The following is a 17,253-nucleotide window of genomic DNA, read 5'->3' on the forward strand; positions in this document are numbered from 1 at the left end:
TTATATTTAGTGCATTAGGTTTCTATACTTAATCTCAAACTTTATTATTAAAACACAATAATTTCATTGTCTCTGACTGTAGACAGATTTAATATACGATGCCATGAATTTAATATGCGTTTAGGCTTTTAAAGCCAGGGTCCATCTTATCCAAATATTTAGATATAAAGCTTAACCCTCTATGATTAAATAATGTAGGCATGCTTAAAGTGTGTATGTGTGTGTGTGCATGTTTTTTCTTTGCATGCGAATGGAATATGTGACATTTGGAGGACGATTCTGTCCAAAGCACCTCACAATATATTCTGAATCCATATCTGTAAGTACATACAAACCTACATTGTTGTTTGTGTTGGTACATTGGATGGATTAGCATTTGCTTGTGTGTGACATGACATCTACCAGCACAGAACTGCATACTTCAGTATCCAAGTGAAACACGATGATGGCCGTCTCCTTCATTCTAAGTGTACTTTATGTTGAAGGTACCTCTTCCTGACAGGCACATACATAGACATAGGACCCTTTCACAAGTCATTGTGCTCAAATGGTCGATACATATGACCTTTAACCTCTTATGTCCAGCAACCTCTGGATGTCTCGTCACATTAGCAAGTTGAACCATGGGAACATGGTGTTGTGCTAATAACTTTCAGTCAAAATCCAAAAGCTTCTCATATTTATTATATACTTGTATCAAGAGATAATGTTGATAAAGATCATTTATTATCTCATTAAAGATAACAAAGATAACAAATGGAGGCCATAATAGTAAAGTATTTATGAAGGTCAGATTCTTTAATCCTAAATCCTTAATCCCCTGTCGTTTTCTAGAAACGTGTCTTTTTCAAAGGTTAAAAGGAAGGACGCCACGATGTAAGGACATACAACGATAATGAAACCCTAAAGTTGTGAGCATGAATTATGAAGCATGATATCTTCTGGTGAAAATCTTATTAATTATTAAGACTTTTACACATTCACACGTTCTCTTTGAACAGACAGAGTGTGGATCTTATACTTCAGTGTGACCCTGTTACTTGAGAGAATGTTGCATTGTGGGTGTGGTGTTTGTCTTTTTATGTTTTGAAACCTCTCACTCAAAGTGCAAAACTACACACCAAATCTCCAAAACCATAAGCTATTTCTCAGCCTTTCACTCAGTTTTCAATTGCCTAAAACACTTTTTTTTAAAAACACAATTCCCTACCTAAGACACAAAACATCTAACAGGAAGTGACTTGCTTTCCTTTTCCAAACAAAACCAATCAAAATGCTACACTTACTTACCAGGGCACACACACACTCCCCACATGTGCAAACACATTATACCATAACTGAACATAACCTATACATAGGTCAAAGGTCAGATTACCTGTATTGGACAATGGATGCCGACAATAGACAGAGAGCAAGGGGAGGAGGAGGGAGAGACAGGGGACGAGGAGGAGGAGGAGGAGGAAGAGGAGGGAAATAGAGAAAAAAGGGGAGCCATCTCTGGTAAGATCAGGGCCCCACTTATTCATCATGTGATCAACCACGGATTGACCAATGAGAGAAGCCCATCTTGAGTAGCTTTACAGTGGCGTCCATACTTCAAACCTTCAGAAATGAGAACAGGCATGCAACTATCTAATGACTATTTCAGCATTACAAATCAATCAGACTTTGTTTTGCACAAAGTGGATACAATACCCCCCTGCTGGCGACAGTGTGCATTGCATCCCCTTGGACACGTGTCCATGCTCAACATACAAACAAAACAGGGACTTGCTCTTGACAATATTGGTATTGAAAAGGCTATAAAGGAATAGCAGGAACAAAAAGAGCTAAATATGACCAATTATTGACATATCACGATAATAGGAAGATAACACGCCTGGAAATACTGTATAACTATAACCATAACTGTGATCAGTTTCTGTATGGAGATTATAACTTTCCAGGAATGATAGCAGAATAAATAATCCATGCAACAGTTAGTATAAGTATGCAGTCCAGTGTGTGTGTGTGTGTGTGTGTGTGTGTTTGTGTGTGTGTGCGCGTGTGTGTGTGTGTGTATGCGTTAAGCATTTTGAACATATGCCATTTGTATAGTAATCCATGATGTTATGTAGATCAATGTTTACATGATTGCATGTTTGGCTTCTGCATCTGTGTGTGTGAGAGAGTTAGATTAAACATTGTGTAAGAGGATTATGCACACCAGCATGGATGTCACAAAACTGGGCTTCCTTTATATTACTGCCAAGACTAGAAGGAAATAATGAAAGAACAAACATCTTTATGTATGTGTGACATTTTTAGCGAGGGTGGATTTGTTCCCCCTTCGTTTTGCAACAGAAAGTTTATGTATTCCTGCTGCATAGCACAACATGTTCTATCTATTGTCTGAGGCTATGAGCCCTTCCCTTTATGTTATTATTTATAGTGGAGATAATTGCATGACTTTGTTCATTTTTCTGTTGGATTTGTGCGTCATAGCTTTAAATGTACGCATGTTGAACTGGTTCTGACAGCTACCCATATGGCTGAAGCTTAACAGGTTGTGTTATGCAGGGGGTAAATCTGCAGGCCGTGATCCTCCTCCGTCTCCTCCTGATCTCTCTGTTGGGCTGACCTTTAGTGTGCATGCCCGTGGAAATTTACATTTACCCAACAATCGAGGTTTGCTCTATCACTGTTTTGGTTGAAGGGAGATTAAGCATAAAACAAAAACGGTTTTGTTAGCAGTCACATCGTCCCATGATGCATTATTTCCTCTTACTGGCTTCCCAGGCTGGCCCAGGATTATCTCCTATTGTGTTGTTGTTGTTTTACTTAGCAAAATGAAAACCATAAATTTTTTGTACAACCCAGGTCAGAGTAATCTTTCTTTACTTGAAAAGCAAAAGCTCGAAAATTGCACCTTTGGTAAAAATCAACAACCAGTTGCCTATGGAATATCCTCCAAAACTCTGGTGCTTCTCCCAAATGGTTCCAAGCGTTCCAAAATTCCAATTCCAAAATTTATAATGAAAACTACTGATTTTTCTCTGGCATTTCCCCTTTGAGCTTTGCTTTTATTTACACTTTACCTGGTAGAAACATTTCACCTTTATATCTTAAAGTGCTCATATTATGCTTTTTGGCTTTTCCGCTTTGCTTTATTGTGTTATATATCTTTTTGTGCACGTTATAGGTTTACAAAGTGAAAAAGCCCAAAGTACACCCCAAAGGGACTTACTATCTCCAACAGAAAACACTGTTCACAAACTGCTCCAAACAGCTCTATTGTAGTCCAGCCTTTACTTCAGAGACAAACGTGGTCACTTTGTAACACACGTTATAATGCTCGCCTAGCTGCTAGCATGGCACTCCCTCACACTCTGCAACTGACTAGCTAGCAGTACTTACTGCACGTGTGCGACTCCCAACAAAGATGGGATAGAAGTGAGATGCCTCACTCTGTAGCTAAAACAGAGAGCTCAACACACAGGGTGAAAAGAGGAGCTGCAGCAATGTGCAGTACGACAAAAATATGGTGTTGTCTGAAAATTAAATCACATAAACCTATTCTGGGACAACCTCTAAATACAATTATGAACCTGAAAATGAACATAATATGAGCACTTTAAAGCATTACCAACTGTGTGGTTATCACTGTGAGGTATACCAGCAAATAAATTGAAGGATAAGTTGAACTCCAAATGCTAAATTTAAAGATGTTTGTCTGTTTATTGATTTACCTCTATTACCTCTATTTATTGATACCTCTACTTTACCAGGGGGTCTCTTGGGAAATATTCCACCTTTTACAGGAAAGACATGGCCATAAATACTTATTCTAAGGTTTTGCATAATATGAGGATGCAGTTTTGAAAGGCAGTTCAGATTGAACAAATGTAATTACTCAGTCTACCCTTTTCTTAATCCAAGATTATTGTCCCCAATGTCTGATGCAGCACACATAGTGCCGGTCAATTGGCAGTAGAATTTGAATGTCAAAGGAAATTGTTGCATTTGCATAATTTCTGTTTTCAGTTAATAGCCTACGTTCATGATAATGTGATCTACTGAGTCTGCAAACTGCATGAATTGTTTTATATTTGTGATAATTTCAGCCTATAATGAAATATGTGATTATGTCAATGTGTTAATTGTGATCATCTGTCTGCAGGGACTCTCTGCATTTATGGTTACATGAATGTCAGCGCTGCAGGCCAGATGCCGGTGATGGAGGAGCTTGTCAGTGAGAGGTGAGAACTAATCAGCTTTTGCGTCGAATAATCACTGTCTTTGTGATTGAACACTGCATGACAATGGTCATGCAACACATCGAAACACGTGGAAAAACACGTTGTGTTGTCTTCCATTCAACCATGCGTCGTCCTCCCAGCTCAAAACTGAAAACCTTTCTCTAGGTCTCTTTTTCGACACTTTTGGAGCTTTTGTCAATGTTTTTGGCGCTTTTTTGTTGTTGTTGTGTTTAATTCTTCGTTTCACTACCATGTACACCACTAACACCAACTCATTACCACTATTTTTACATTATTCATGGTCAATAATAATCCTCATTTATAGGAAATCATATCTAATTCTTGGTTTAAAAAAGCAGAAATTAAGAATTATTTAGACTAATATTAAAGGAAGGATAATCACAGAAGCGTATATGTCAACGTTCAGTTTCGAAATATTTTAAAAAAAAATTCAAATGCTAAAAAATTTAATTAAACACCCAAAATGCAATGAAAGTAGAGTTCCGATCTTTTGTTGTACTTGCCAAGCGCAGTAAGTGGTAAATTGCGTAAGTGGTTCAGATTTCCACTGGGGACACTTGTACTAACTAACCACTCACCTCAAGTTTGGCATCTCTGGATGTCACCTTTCGTTTGGGTAAAAAAAATTTTTCTTTGCTTGCCAATTACATTGAATCAAGAAAGCCAACCACTTATAATTTTTTATAACAGTTAATGTTTTACATTCATCATTATGATAACATTTTCCGGGGGGTTAAACTGGCCACTTTTGATTATTGTTAACCTCTCCCATCCCACAAATGATACATTTGCACGTACTTGTGGACCAACTCAACTCTGACAGAATGGGGAGGGGAGTGATAGTGGTCATGTAATATTGATTTATTTATAATGTATTATTATTATTGTGAAATTAGTTTTCATAAATGAGTAATGTATGGTCTTTCAACAATTTCAAGTGAATAATATAACAATTTACGGAAAATATTGTTAAAGCTTGTGTCATGTGGTGCCCCCCCACTGGTTGTAAATGGTTGGTGCCCCTGGGCACTGGCCCAAGTGCCCTTATGGATAATCCGGGCATGAGTAGAAGCTAAAAAATGTTGCTGCACATTGTCGGCCACTTGTACTCTACATGCCTTTTTATGGTAATTTGAATGCTTATTCTAATGAGAACTTCTATTTTTAATATGTTATTATTTTTGTCAATGAAGGCCGATTGGCAAGCTTATAGCAACGAAATAATGTACACTTGAATTCTGTTGTATTCCTTCATTTGTGAATGTCGGCATTATTAGCATTTTTAGAACAGGATTCAGTTCAATTCAATTTTATTCATAGTGTCAAATCACAACAGGAGTAAGCTCAGGATACTTTACAGATAGAGTAGGTCTAGACCACACTCAGCGACCGAGATGTCATGACCCAATATGGTGGCGAAACATTGGCGTCAGTGTTGCTGAAGGTCACCGCATGAGGCCGTTGAAACAGCAACACAACCCTGAAGATTCCAAACCAAAACGGGGTCAGAAGTGTTTTCCAATTTCTCCGGATTAGAGGCTCTGAAACGCCAGAGCAGTGTGAATGCGAGGTGTAAACAATAGGGTGTAAATGTAGCAAAAGAACGTAGCAATGTAAATGTAGCCTCAGTCTCACCTAATGAAGTTGCGCTGACTGAAACAGTGTGTAAAAAATAGCAGAGATAGCTGCTGCATTGTGTAATCTCCGAGGTCTCCAGATCCAAAATAAATTGACTGCCCTGATTCCTTCTTTAAGGGCATTCTCATCTTCAGATGTTTGGCTCAGCTGAGGAAACAATAGACAGTGTGGGATTTCTAATGCACCGCTCACTGCCTCTCTAGTTAGCTTGTCCTCAGGCTTGTTGGTTTGATTGAAACAGGGATCCTGAAACTGTTGGGTCGTCTTTTTTCGATGCTTTGGAATGTGCCAGCTTCCTCCGCCTGGCTAACGTCTTTTTAGTCCTGCGGATGAGAGAGAGAGATTTGAATTTTTCCTTCATTATCACTGTGAAGGCGCATTGGGGCCACTTTTATTCTGACTGGTTCTTTTGACTCACAGAGCCACAGATAAGAAAAGAGAAAAAAAACTGATGCATAGAGGGAAACAGACCGAAAAATAGCAGACGTACAGTAATTCAAGAAGCAGAATCAGAATCAGAAAGGGTTTTATTGCCAAGTACGTATTTTAACACATACAAGGAATTTGTTTTGGTGTTGTTGGTGCACGTCACACATTCTTTAGATTGAATATTAAACAATATAAGTATAGGTACAAACAATATAAGTATAAGTATAAGAAAACAAAGATAGGAGAATAGAAAAGACAATAACAGACAAATGAAAGACAAGTTGTTCTGCAAGTCTTTGTTGGTGTATTTCGACACTAATTATCTTCACAATGATACCAACACTCTTCCTTGTGCTTTCTCTTTCTTTCTGTCAGAGAAAGAGCTGGGAGATATGGAAAAAAATCTAATATCACGATATTTTTGACCAAATACCTCAATATCAATATTGCGGCGATATTGTAGGGGTTGACAATTGGTGCTTAAAAAAAACATTTACACAATGAGATTTTTGATAAATAATCATCATTAATGTGTATATAATAACTAAGTGGGTAAAGACAAATAATAGAAAGGTTTGGAGGTAAAGAATTTAGAAGATGCTCAAATTCCACCAAAGAGGCAGTTTCCCAATGCCCATTCTGCATCTTGTATTTAAATCTAAATGTGCACATTCCGTAGTTGTTTCTTAGGTAAATTGTGTGGTAAATGGTGCCTCTGTGCTTTAAGTTGCTTAAACGGCAGGACCAGTAGCAATAGCCAATAATGAAACCAATAATGAAATTCAATTCACCAAATCAAAATTGAAACTCATATATTAACTTCATACACACGGTTTTAAATTGCACATTCTTGCATGATAGCAAACATATGAACAATTAAATGCCAACACATAGTAAGATTAAATACAGATCTATTGTACATCTACTATATTTATTATTATTGTCAAATTTTAAGTATCAGCCTACATAAATAACAACATTACACAAGTGATTCACTTTTATACTTACGGATACTTTTATAGTTTCTGTAAAAATGCTAATTTTGTTAAACACGCAAATCTTTCATATGTGCATGTTAAGCTACAGAAGTAGTCCGTGGTTGCTTAGTGCATTACTGATTATTTGCAGAGTGAAATGCCTCAAGGAATCTTAATTTGCCAATGTGGCTCCTAATGCACAACCCAGTTCCTTTGCAGCCTTTGAAATGTTATGATTGGTGGAGACTGTTTAGCAACCCTTCCTTTTAGCTTGCCAAGGGGGCGAGATGATACATTTGTCACACATTTACATTTTACGTAATCATTTTTGCATAGCGGTGTGAAGATGGTTTTGAATAATTTCTCGTATGATCTTATTTGTCACATCCATTTAATAGACACCTTTTATTTCCAAATTTCATCCCTACATCATGCGTACACCAGAATAAGGAACATGGAACCCAATTTTAATTTATACCAATAATCAATGCATTCAGGTATGTGCACATTAGCGGTATTGTTGATCTTCCATATACACAGCGTGTGATGCAAAATGAATATGAAATGAAAAGCCATTTCACAAGTACATCACACAGTTACAGCATGTCCTTTTGTGTATGCTGTGTTCTAGCTTTACACTTAGTTAACATGACATTTTAAATGCAGCCATTCTAGTGGCTACATAGTTGCAGTAATGTTAGTGTGACACAATGCAGATGTAGCACAAACTGTCTTTTATCTTGGCACACTGTTGATTTGAAACAAAAGTTATGTCTGCTGAACATGCTCTATCTAAAATGGATCTTTCTTGGGTGTGGCCATATTTTGAGTTGTGTTTAGTTTATCTCTCTGAGCAGGTTTGAGTTATAGAAAGAGGAGTTTGGAGGTAAACAAATTAGAAGATGCTCAAATTCCACCAAAGAGGCAGTTTCCCAATGCCCATTTTGCATCTTGTATTTAAATCTAAATGTAGGACGTGCACATTCAGTAGTTGTTTCTTAAGTAAATTGTGTGGTAAATGGTGCCTCTGTGCTTTAAGTTGCTTAAACGGCAGGACCAGTAGCAATAGCCAATAATGAAACCAATAATGAAATCCTTTGTTTGACACAAGCCCAACATGCTGATTTAGTTTTTTTGTTTTTTTATAAACATGGCAAGAACATTATCAGGGCTTTCACTCATTGGTTGGATGGCTAAAGACACTGCACAAGTTTCAACAGTAAATCTCATTATGGAAAGCATCAATTGCCCTTCAAGAAGACCCTGAACCAGCTGACACTGCATGCAAGAAGAATGTCCCCGCTTATATCCATGGACTGTAAAACTATAGCTATCTTCAACCAATACTTATATTTCACATGTCAGACACATCCGGCAATGTAATAGATCATGTCAAGGACTTTCATGCAACCATCAAGAGTGATGTTCCCGGAAGAGGCCTGCGTGTTTGAGTCATAAGTCAATACGATACAGTTAGTCTGACTAAGAGCGGTCAGATTGCAGCGAGCTTCTCTTTTACCCTCCTCGAATCCGCTTTCCGTCTCACACTGCTGTTTACCTCTCCTCACCACCTCAGGTGTCCTGTGACAGATCCTCTTTTCCGGATGATTGCTTTCAACAGGGAAGTTTGGCCTCAGACAGCATGAAACTTAACAGAAAGATGGAGAGAGCAGTCTGATACCAAGGCACCCTTGAGCGTCTGTATGAGACCCACTGGACTCACAGAGTCACAACTGCTCAACCACGTTGCTGGAATATAACGTAGAATGACGGTAGGAAGTAGTATTAAAGACTGAAGCTCTGCATCAGGACACAGGTTGGGGTGGTGGATGGGTTAAACAACTCAGGACTTTCACCCAGGAGACGTGGTTCGAGTCCCATGTGTCACCTTTTTGACATTACAAATGTACTTCTTTTATCCAGGCCGCCAGGAAGTGTGCTGGACTTTGAAGCAAATTGAAAATAGTGTCCGAACAAGGAAATTGTATATCTTGTATATCACCTGTTTCGTTGTCCAACCAGCTGGCAAGTTGTGCTAGCAGCAGTAGCAGCTGACGTTACTGGAGTCACTGGGTGGGAGAGAATCCTCTGTTCTGGTAGTGAGTGGGCCCACTGTGCTAGCTGCACCAGCATCGCTCTTCGGTGCCTCTTCATCTCTGAGTGCCACCTTTTGGATGTGAACCCAAAGTGTATGAGTGAGACACTCTGGTTTAGCTTTCGCTTGCTAGCCATTTTTAGTATGACATCTCAACGTTTCTTCTGTTTGGCTAATTTGCATACATGGCTGGCTTCGTTTGGCAAAAAATAGAACATATTTGTAAATAAATGTTTTGAATTCTGAACACTGGACATGTTGAGCTTAACAACATTTTAGTGACCATTAGTGACAATAAAATATGAATTTTTTTTAATTTTTTTGACAAAATGTGAGACCCCCTTCAAATTTTGCTTTTGATGCATTCAGGGGGTCTCATGGGTTAATCCGGGGGGGCGAGCTTCCCCGGACCCCCCCGTATTTCGCACACTGTTCATAACCCTAACTAAGTGGTTTTACGTAGTTTTATTTGAGCCATGTTGATGTTTCCCGTGTTTAAAGTTATTGTCATCAAGATTGTCATCTCGTCAATTGTCTAGAAAGTGCCTATCTATCAAAAAGTGAGTTAAAACAACGGTGGTTGATTATATGACCCACTGATGAAAGCTCTTGTATTTGCTGCTTTGTCAAGACTAATACAGTCTGACTGTCTGTAAGTGACGCTTTTTACGTGCAAAGAAAAGGTACGTTAATTGGCCTGGCACTACATTTTATTACTGCTGACTCACAATGGCGGACCAACAGACAAAAGAGAGAAAGAAGACCGTTCAACTTTGAGTCCAAACTAAGAAAAAAAAACTAAAAATACTCCCACACCCACAAGAGGGCCGAGCTGATGCTGGCTGAGATGACATGTCCACCTCTTCCATCGACTGCAGCCGGTCTGTGTGCAGCTCAGGTGGGACAGAGACACCTGACAACAACTTTAAAACAGAAACCGTAGTGGAGGGTCACAGTTTAATGCGCCGGCCGGGGCACCCAGTGCATTGATGAGTGACACCAATGACAAAGCGTCAGTATGTGACAAGTTGGGATGAGAACGTAGTGTTTGAATTCACAATGGGACTACTCTGGACATTGAAAAATTTGCGTTACAAAGTGACGCCAAGGTGTCCTGACCAAACTGCCTTATTTGACGAGTTGGGAGTGAGAATGTGTTGACATTCTACATTTGTGATTTATCCAGCATAAGTGACGGACTGGCCATCTGGAATTTGTGCAAATGCCAGAAGGGCAGCACCCCTATGGACCCCTATGGGCCACTACTGATCATTTGTCTTTGGTTCATTTTGAAAAGTTATTTTATGCATGCCGCCACAGATATTCAAGATTGTACTACGGCGAGGTGCGTGGAAAGATTCACTCGGAAGGCAGTTACTAATTTATTGACAACAATAGAGCCGGTGTGTTGCAAATGCCAGGGCCATTTTTTGATCCCAGTCCATCACTGTCCAGCACTCTGAACCAGCTCCTTCGGTTGTGCAAGAGTAAATAAGCTCTTTAACCTAAAGTCTATTTTTTACAGAGTTTGCATGCAGGGTGTGGCAGGGTTCAGCCTCATTTATCACGTCAAGCCACCTGTACACAATGTTGACACACTGATTCTTAACTGCAGCAGTGGCAGCACATTCTATCCCTCCATTCAAGCCCTACTTACGCCGTTTGGCTCTGTTGCAGAGTGCAGACTTGGCAGCCAACACTGTAAACCATATTTTTTTTAACACAGACTGAATAATTCATTCAGCAACTGCTGACGTAATCTCAATAAGACATTCTCCATTCATACAAAAAAGCATTTTCTGATGCATGAGGCTGAGTGTGCACACACATCAAAAACAGATGCCGAGGCTCCCATTCAACTTAGGAAGGATCATATCTGAATCAAAGCACGCAAACAATGCCATCAAAATCTCCGGCAATGAAACTGACGTGATTTAGGAAAATTGTTTTCCTCCCAGATAGACACAAAATAGTTTTGAACAAAATGTTGTTAAAGCTACACAATAACACAATACAATACATAATATTTGTATTAACAAATGGACCAATGGTCACTTGAAGTAACAAACTCACAGCTTTACTGTTTTATTTTACTCTCACCATTAACCACAACAGCAACATGCAGCTGTTTTCAGTGAAAAAGCTCTGATGAACCCACTGTACTCTCCCCGTCCAGCACCAAACGGCACACAGATACAGTAAAAAAGAAAGTGAAGCATCTAATAGCTAAAGAAACATATATTTTCTTTAGAAGTTGTAAGAGTTGACCCAAAGCTATATGACTATTACACTAACATTGTCAGACGGTCAGAAACAAGTAAATGCCTTCTGCTATAGGTGGAAGTTACAAATCACTATGCTGATTCAATTCAGATCACAGACTGTTTGTCGCAAGATGGTAGAACACATTGTCCTTTGACAAATCCTGCATTTTAATATGTATCTTCAGCAACACTAGCGTCAAAGGGTGAGTTGGAGATGATCATTCATGCTTTCATTTCCATTTCAATGTATTTTTACCTGTTTGAGAAGGAATGAGCTTTACCATCTCCAGGCTGTTCAGAACTCTGCCGCAAGGCTTTTAATTCACAAAACAAAAAAGCACACATCACACCTGTTTTAGCAGCACTTCACTGGTTACCAGTCTAGTATAGAATTCAATTTATATTCCTGGTCCTTACTTTTAGAGTCCTTCATGGTCAAGTTCCTCCCTACATCTCTGACTTGATACAGCTTCGTACTCCAACCCGTAGAGGTCATTAGGTCGGAGGCTGTTAGTGGTTCCCTGCACTCATTTTAAAACTAGAGGGGATCGATCATTCCAAGCAGTGGCTCCTAGGCTGTAGAATGTCTGGCCTCCCTTTCTAGGCTTTTAGTTAGTTGAGGGGTTTTTATGGTTGTTTGTTATGTTTTCTATTAGTATTTAAATGTTCTTGTATTTTAATTTGTTGTATTACATTTTGTTGTGAAACACTTTGTGATTTTTATCTGTGAAAGGTGCTATACAAATAAACTTTACTTACTTACTTACACTGTGTTTTGCACAGGAAAGCATTTCAGACTGACTCTGAATAAAGTGGTGCATACTATTTTAATCTTCATTTCCCATGTTTTCATCCTTTGCCGGGCAAAAGACTCTCGGGCCATTAATCACTTGGGAAAGCCAAATGGTCATTTTGCATCACTAATACAATTCAAAAGCAGGATAAATGAGGAGGTGGAACTTCTTCATTTGCTACTTTCCAAACATGTCACTCCTGCTTTGGATGCAGAGAAGATTTGAACTTGACTCATGCTGTTTTTAACACACAAACAAGGAAAAAATAAAAGAAAACTTAAAAGAGGGGTTGGAAGAATGTTTTTTTGCCAGCTTCTCCATTGAAACAAATATGTCATATTTCATGCTGAAGTGCAGATCAATTAGCTAATTTGTGCTGACAAGTGGCTCTGAGTTAAAGTCTGCCCAGTGTTTTCACACAGAGTTGTTCTCTTTGATACACACCGCTGCAGAGAGTGTTTCCGATCTTACTGACAGACACACACAGACTTTCACATATGTGATTATATCTTTGTTATGCCTCTGTGCCGACGATAGCTATGGCGGGAGGCATTATGTTTTCGATTGTCCGTCCGTCCCTCCCTCCTTCTGTTCCATTCTTGTGAATGCGATATCTCAGGGCCTCCTGAAGGGATTTTCTTCAAATTAGGCACAAATGTCCAGATTGGCTGCTTCTCAAGGTTCTTATTTGATAGGTCCCTGTTGCTCCTCGCTTGAACCAGAAGTTGTCCTGCCCTACTTCGTGAAAGCCGTCTCTAAGCTCTTATTCCTGCCCTGAGGATCAAGGATCGATGATCAAGGATCCAGGATCGAGGAGGGATCGCCGATGAGCTATGAGTGAGGATACTTCTGCTTATACAGCCGACGAATTCACATGACTTTTCAGAGGAAAGGACGTCTCATCCCTCTAAAACACATTTCCTCGTTTCCTCTCTCCTTGCATGATTTTCTCACGTCCCTCCCATGCTTCCTTGGTAGGACGGACTAAGACGCAAGAAAGGGGGGGGTACCAGGGATACAATTTAACGACTTGAGACGTAGCCTTGTACTCATGGATGAACTAATTTGATGCTGTACTTTTTTTTTAACGTGATTATTCTCTTTGTCAGTCGTTTGTGGTTTGAGGGGAATACAATTAGTCAGGGCTGTAGTCAAGACCACCTTTGTCGAGTCCAAGACAAGTCCAAGACCAGTACTAGTCGAGACCAAGTCAAGACCGAGTCCAAAAAGGTTCGAGTCCGAGTCAAAACCGAGTCCAGGACAGAAAAGAATTGTTGCTTTGCAGAATTTGCAGTCTGCCCTGTGTTTCTTTTTAAGCCCAGTGCTGAGAAATCCCTGGTGATTTCTATAACCAATTTTGATTACAGCAGAATTGGCAGACATCTTCGTTTGTTACAGTGTGTGTGAATCAATGAAAATGAATGGCAATAACGTTAGCAGGGCATGCAGATGCAGGGTGTGCGAAGATAATCTACTGTGTGATTGGTTATCAGGTGGCCAGTGTTTCACTTTCCCGCCAATATTATTATAAACATAATAAAGACACCTGGACTCGGTCGAGACCAAAAGCCATATTTGGCAAGACCAGTGGCAGACCAAGACAAGTCCAAGTCCAAATACCAGCGAGTCCGGACTCAAGTCCAAGACCGGACTTAAGTACTACAGCCCTGCAATTAGCTGTTTGTAGGGTGATGAATAACCGTGTGTGTGTGTGTGTGTGTGTGTGTGTGTGTTAGAGAAAGCAAGACTCGTGATTTCTTTTTACTTTTGATCCTCCAAGGAGATAAGGAAATGATCATGATGATTATCATGTAGATATGACAGACATGTTTATTCTATTGCACATGCTGCAGTGTCTACATATATCTACATGAGACCAGAAAGACATTAAAATCTTTGGGGTAAAGACGTGCAGATTGTCAATGTGCTTCGGGGTAAAAATAAGAATGTGTCATATACTGATACCTGTAAGCTGTCACAACAACATAAGCATGAGTTAGCTGAAATTCGGTTCACTTGTCAGTTCATATTACTGTTACTTCTTAACATTTAGCTGCAGCAGTGTCACATCAAATCCATCTACATTCACCGTAAAAAAAGAGAGATTCTGATACTGTATAGAAGCCTGTGCAGCGAAGACAAAGAGCTGTGGAAGTAGGTGTACTGTTTCCTACTGACATCCCATCCAGAAAAAGGACACCTGCTCTTTTATTACAGGAAGTGTGATGAAACTGTAGATGGGCGCCACCGTTTATTTAAAACCAGGTCCTCTCTGATCACTGCTGTATGTATCATTTGTTCAACCACTTAAATACTTATGGCCCCTCTTGGCTCGAGATGTTTTAACACTTGCTGCGTGTAGAGTCTGATGTTCTTAGTAAAACCACAATCCGTAGCTCTCAGTTTATTCTTTACTTACACTCTTTCATACTTTCCCTCTTTACATATGGTCTCTTTGAGGTATTGTAGGAAGACTAACACCTTGACTTTCTCCTCCGTTTTGGTGGTTGAAGAACCGAGACAAAGGGGGTAGACTCCCAAAACAAATACAATGACAAAGCCAACACAGAGACTAAATACACAAGGTAATGAGGTGAAACAAGGGACAGGTGACACGAGGGCTCAGGAACAGGTGAAGCACATCAACACGTTCTCACACTCATCTTAGGAAAGGGTCGTGGGCCGGCGTACGGTTCCGTTACACACGGGAAGAACGGGATGGTTGGGTTTAGGAAAGGGTCGTGGGTGAGCGTACGGTTCCGTGACACGCAGGAGGAAAGAAAAAAGCGACTATAGCAAGTGTGACAAGCGGGACGCAAACCCCTCTCTCCTGGGTGAAAGTCCTGTGTTTGTTTGACCCATCCACCACCCCAACCAACCTTCTTACGCGGAAATTCGCCCTTACATACTACTCGCTAAATCCTATCTAACTGCTGCTCTCCTCAGTGTGTTACACAAACATGCTGAAAGACGCTTTTTTCGTCGCATCAGACGCCGACAGCCACTGTCCAAACGTCCTTATTTTACGAGTTCAGAATGAGAACGGGTTGAGCACATCAGGGTGGGGCGGTCAATCACAAAGGGAAAACACAAAGCAGGAAGTACAACAAGACATGACATGGGAGAAAGCAGACTACAAAATAAAACAGGAAACTGAAACATACACAACCATGACAATTTATTGTACAATAAATGAAGCTTTACTAAACTAAAGCTATCCCCCAGAGACAGGTAGCATATCAAGTTCATTCCAAGTCAATGATGTATATTATACAGTAGTTATAGCCTACTGTAGTTATTGTTCTCTAGTCTCGCTATTTTTTTTTTGAGTTAGTCTATTTAGTTATTGTAATTTGGCCTTTAATTAGGCCTACATTTGTTTATTTTACACATGCACGCTCATTTCAAAGGTTAGGCTATGTATCCATATTCCTACGGTGGGAAATTTACATACATTATAGCCAAATTCTCTTAGAAAAGAAAAAAGGATGTTTTGCTGCCTTGTTATCTTTACTAGTTAATATAGACTGAGAAAAATATGAATTCACTGTGCTGCTCAAAGGCTACCACTGTCAGCTATGCTGCAACATTTAGGGTGAAATGTTTTCTTGCATGTTAGTCAATAGGAGTGTGTGTATCCTTTTGTTTTGCTGATGGGCCATTAAAACGTGCAGTATACTCGCCATTCCCGACCTGTCGCGTGACAGTGTGACGTCATGGGAGCGCCGTAACTATTTATACTCGCGCGTGGTGGTCGCGACACTAGTTGCAGTCTTCTCCAGAACAGAGGTGTCGCAACTGAGGAAAGGCTACCGACTTTGCTATTTCTACAGACTAGAAGAAGAAGAAAATGGTAAACAACAGCAGAACTGGCAACAGCATTGACGTCAATGTCAACAGTGGCTAAGATGATATTGGAGTCAAAGAACAGCTGCTTTCGAGCCTGCTTGCAAAGAAACAAAAGAAAAAGAAGGTGGAATGTTCATCCTTTGAATAACGCCAGACAAACCGAGGTATACCCAATATGGTGAGTTCAATAGCCTCGTGAAACAAATGAGGATGATAGATGAAGAGAAGCACTTTGAATACTTCAGAATGTCTGCACAACGATTCGATGACCTACTTCTGATCAAGCCTTTCATTCACCATAAAAGAGCTCATCTTAACCCAGTAAGTTTACAAGAGAGAACTCATCCATGCTTCCTTGTTTCCGCTTTGTTGTGCGCCGCCGAAAAAAATAGAGTTAAATCCTGGCGCACCAGCGAGATCTACGTCATTTTGACGTCACATTGTCGCGCGACAGGTCAGGAACGGCGACTGTAAAAAGGCCTTAACACTTCACCCTCTGTTCTAGCAGCAAGAACACACAACAACCACCATACACTGCCAGATAGTGTATCAAACAGCTTAAACTGCACTAAACTGCGGTACTCTTAGCAGTCTAATATTTTTGAAGTTTGAAGTTAATGTAATGGAAATACACTGTGTGTATGTGTTTTTGATAAGCAGTTAAATTAAAGCCACTGCTTAAACATTGCTGTTTGTGTGCCGAGTTATAGATGGCCTCAAAGAGCTTCAGACTGAGTATCACTAGTCTGTTTGTTTAGTCCAGAGTTAATTGCAGAGGTATAAACTGTTATGAAGCCAGTTGACATCTTTATACACTCATATAATGATTTTTACTTGAATAGGATCTAGGGCTGGGTGTCGTTAAAAAATGTATGATACCAATACCAGCACAAATGTGGTACTTTATTTGAAATCTCTCTTTTTTTGCAGTGATTAGCTGCGAGCAAA

The 17,253-nt window shown here is 39.8% G+C and overlaps 1 protein-coding gene across 1 annotated transcript in view; it reads left to right on the forward strand.

Annotated features, from left to right (window-relative positions):
• htr4 (5-hydroxytryptamine receptor 4) overlaps positions 1-17,253 on the forward strand; it is a 186,810-nt gene that overhangs the window by 50,231 nt on the left and 119,326 nt on the right. Inside the window, exon 2 of the mRNA XM_078260028.1 lies at positions 4,160-4,238. Coding sequence (XP_078116154.1) covers positions 4,183-4,238 — 56 coding nt within the window. The 5' untranslated portion in view covers positions 4,160-4,182. The remainder of the gene's footprint in view (positions 1-4,159; positions 4,239-17,253) is intronic.

Source organism: Sander vitreus, chromosome 10, assembly GCF_031162955.1.
Source record: "Sander vitreus isolate 19-12246 chromosome 10, sanVit1, whole genome shotgun sequence".
NCBI classification, from domain to species: Eukaryota; Metazoa; Chordata; class Actinopteri; order Perciformes; family Percidae; genus Sander; species Sander vitreus.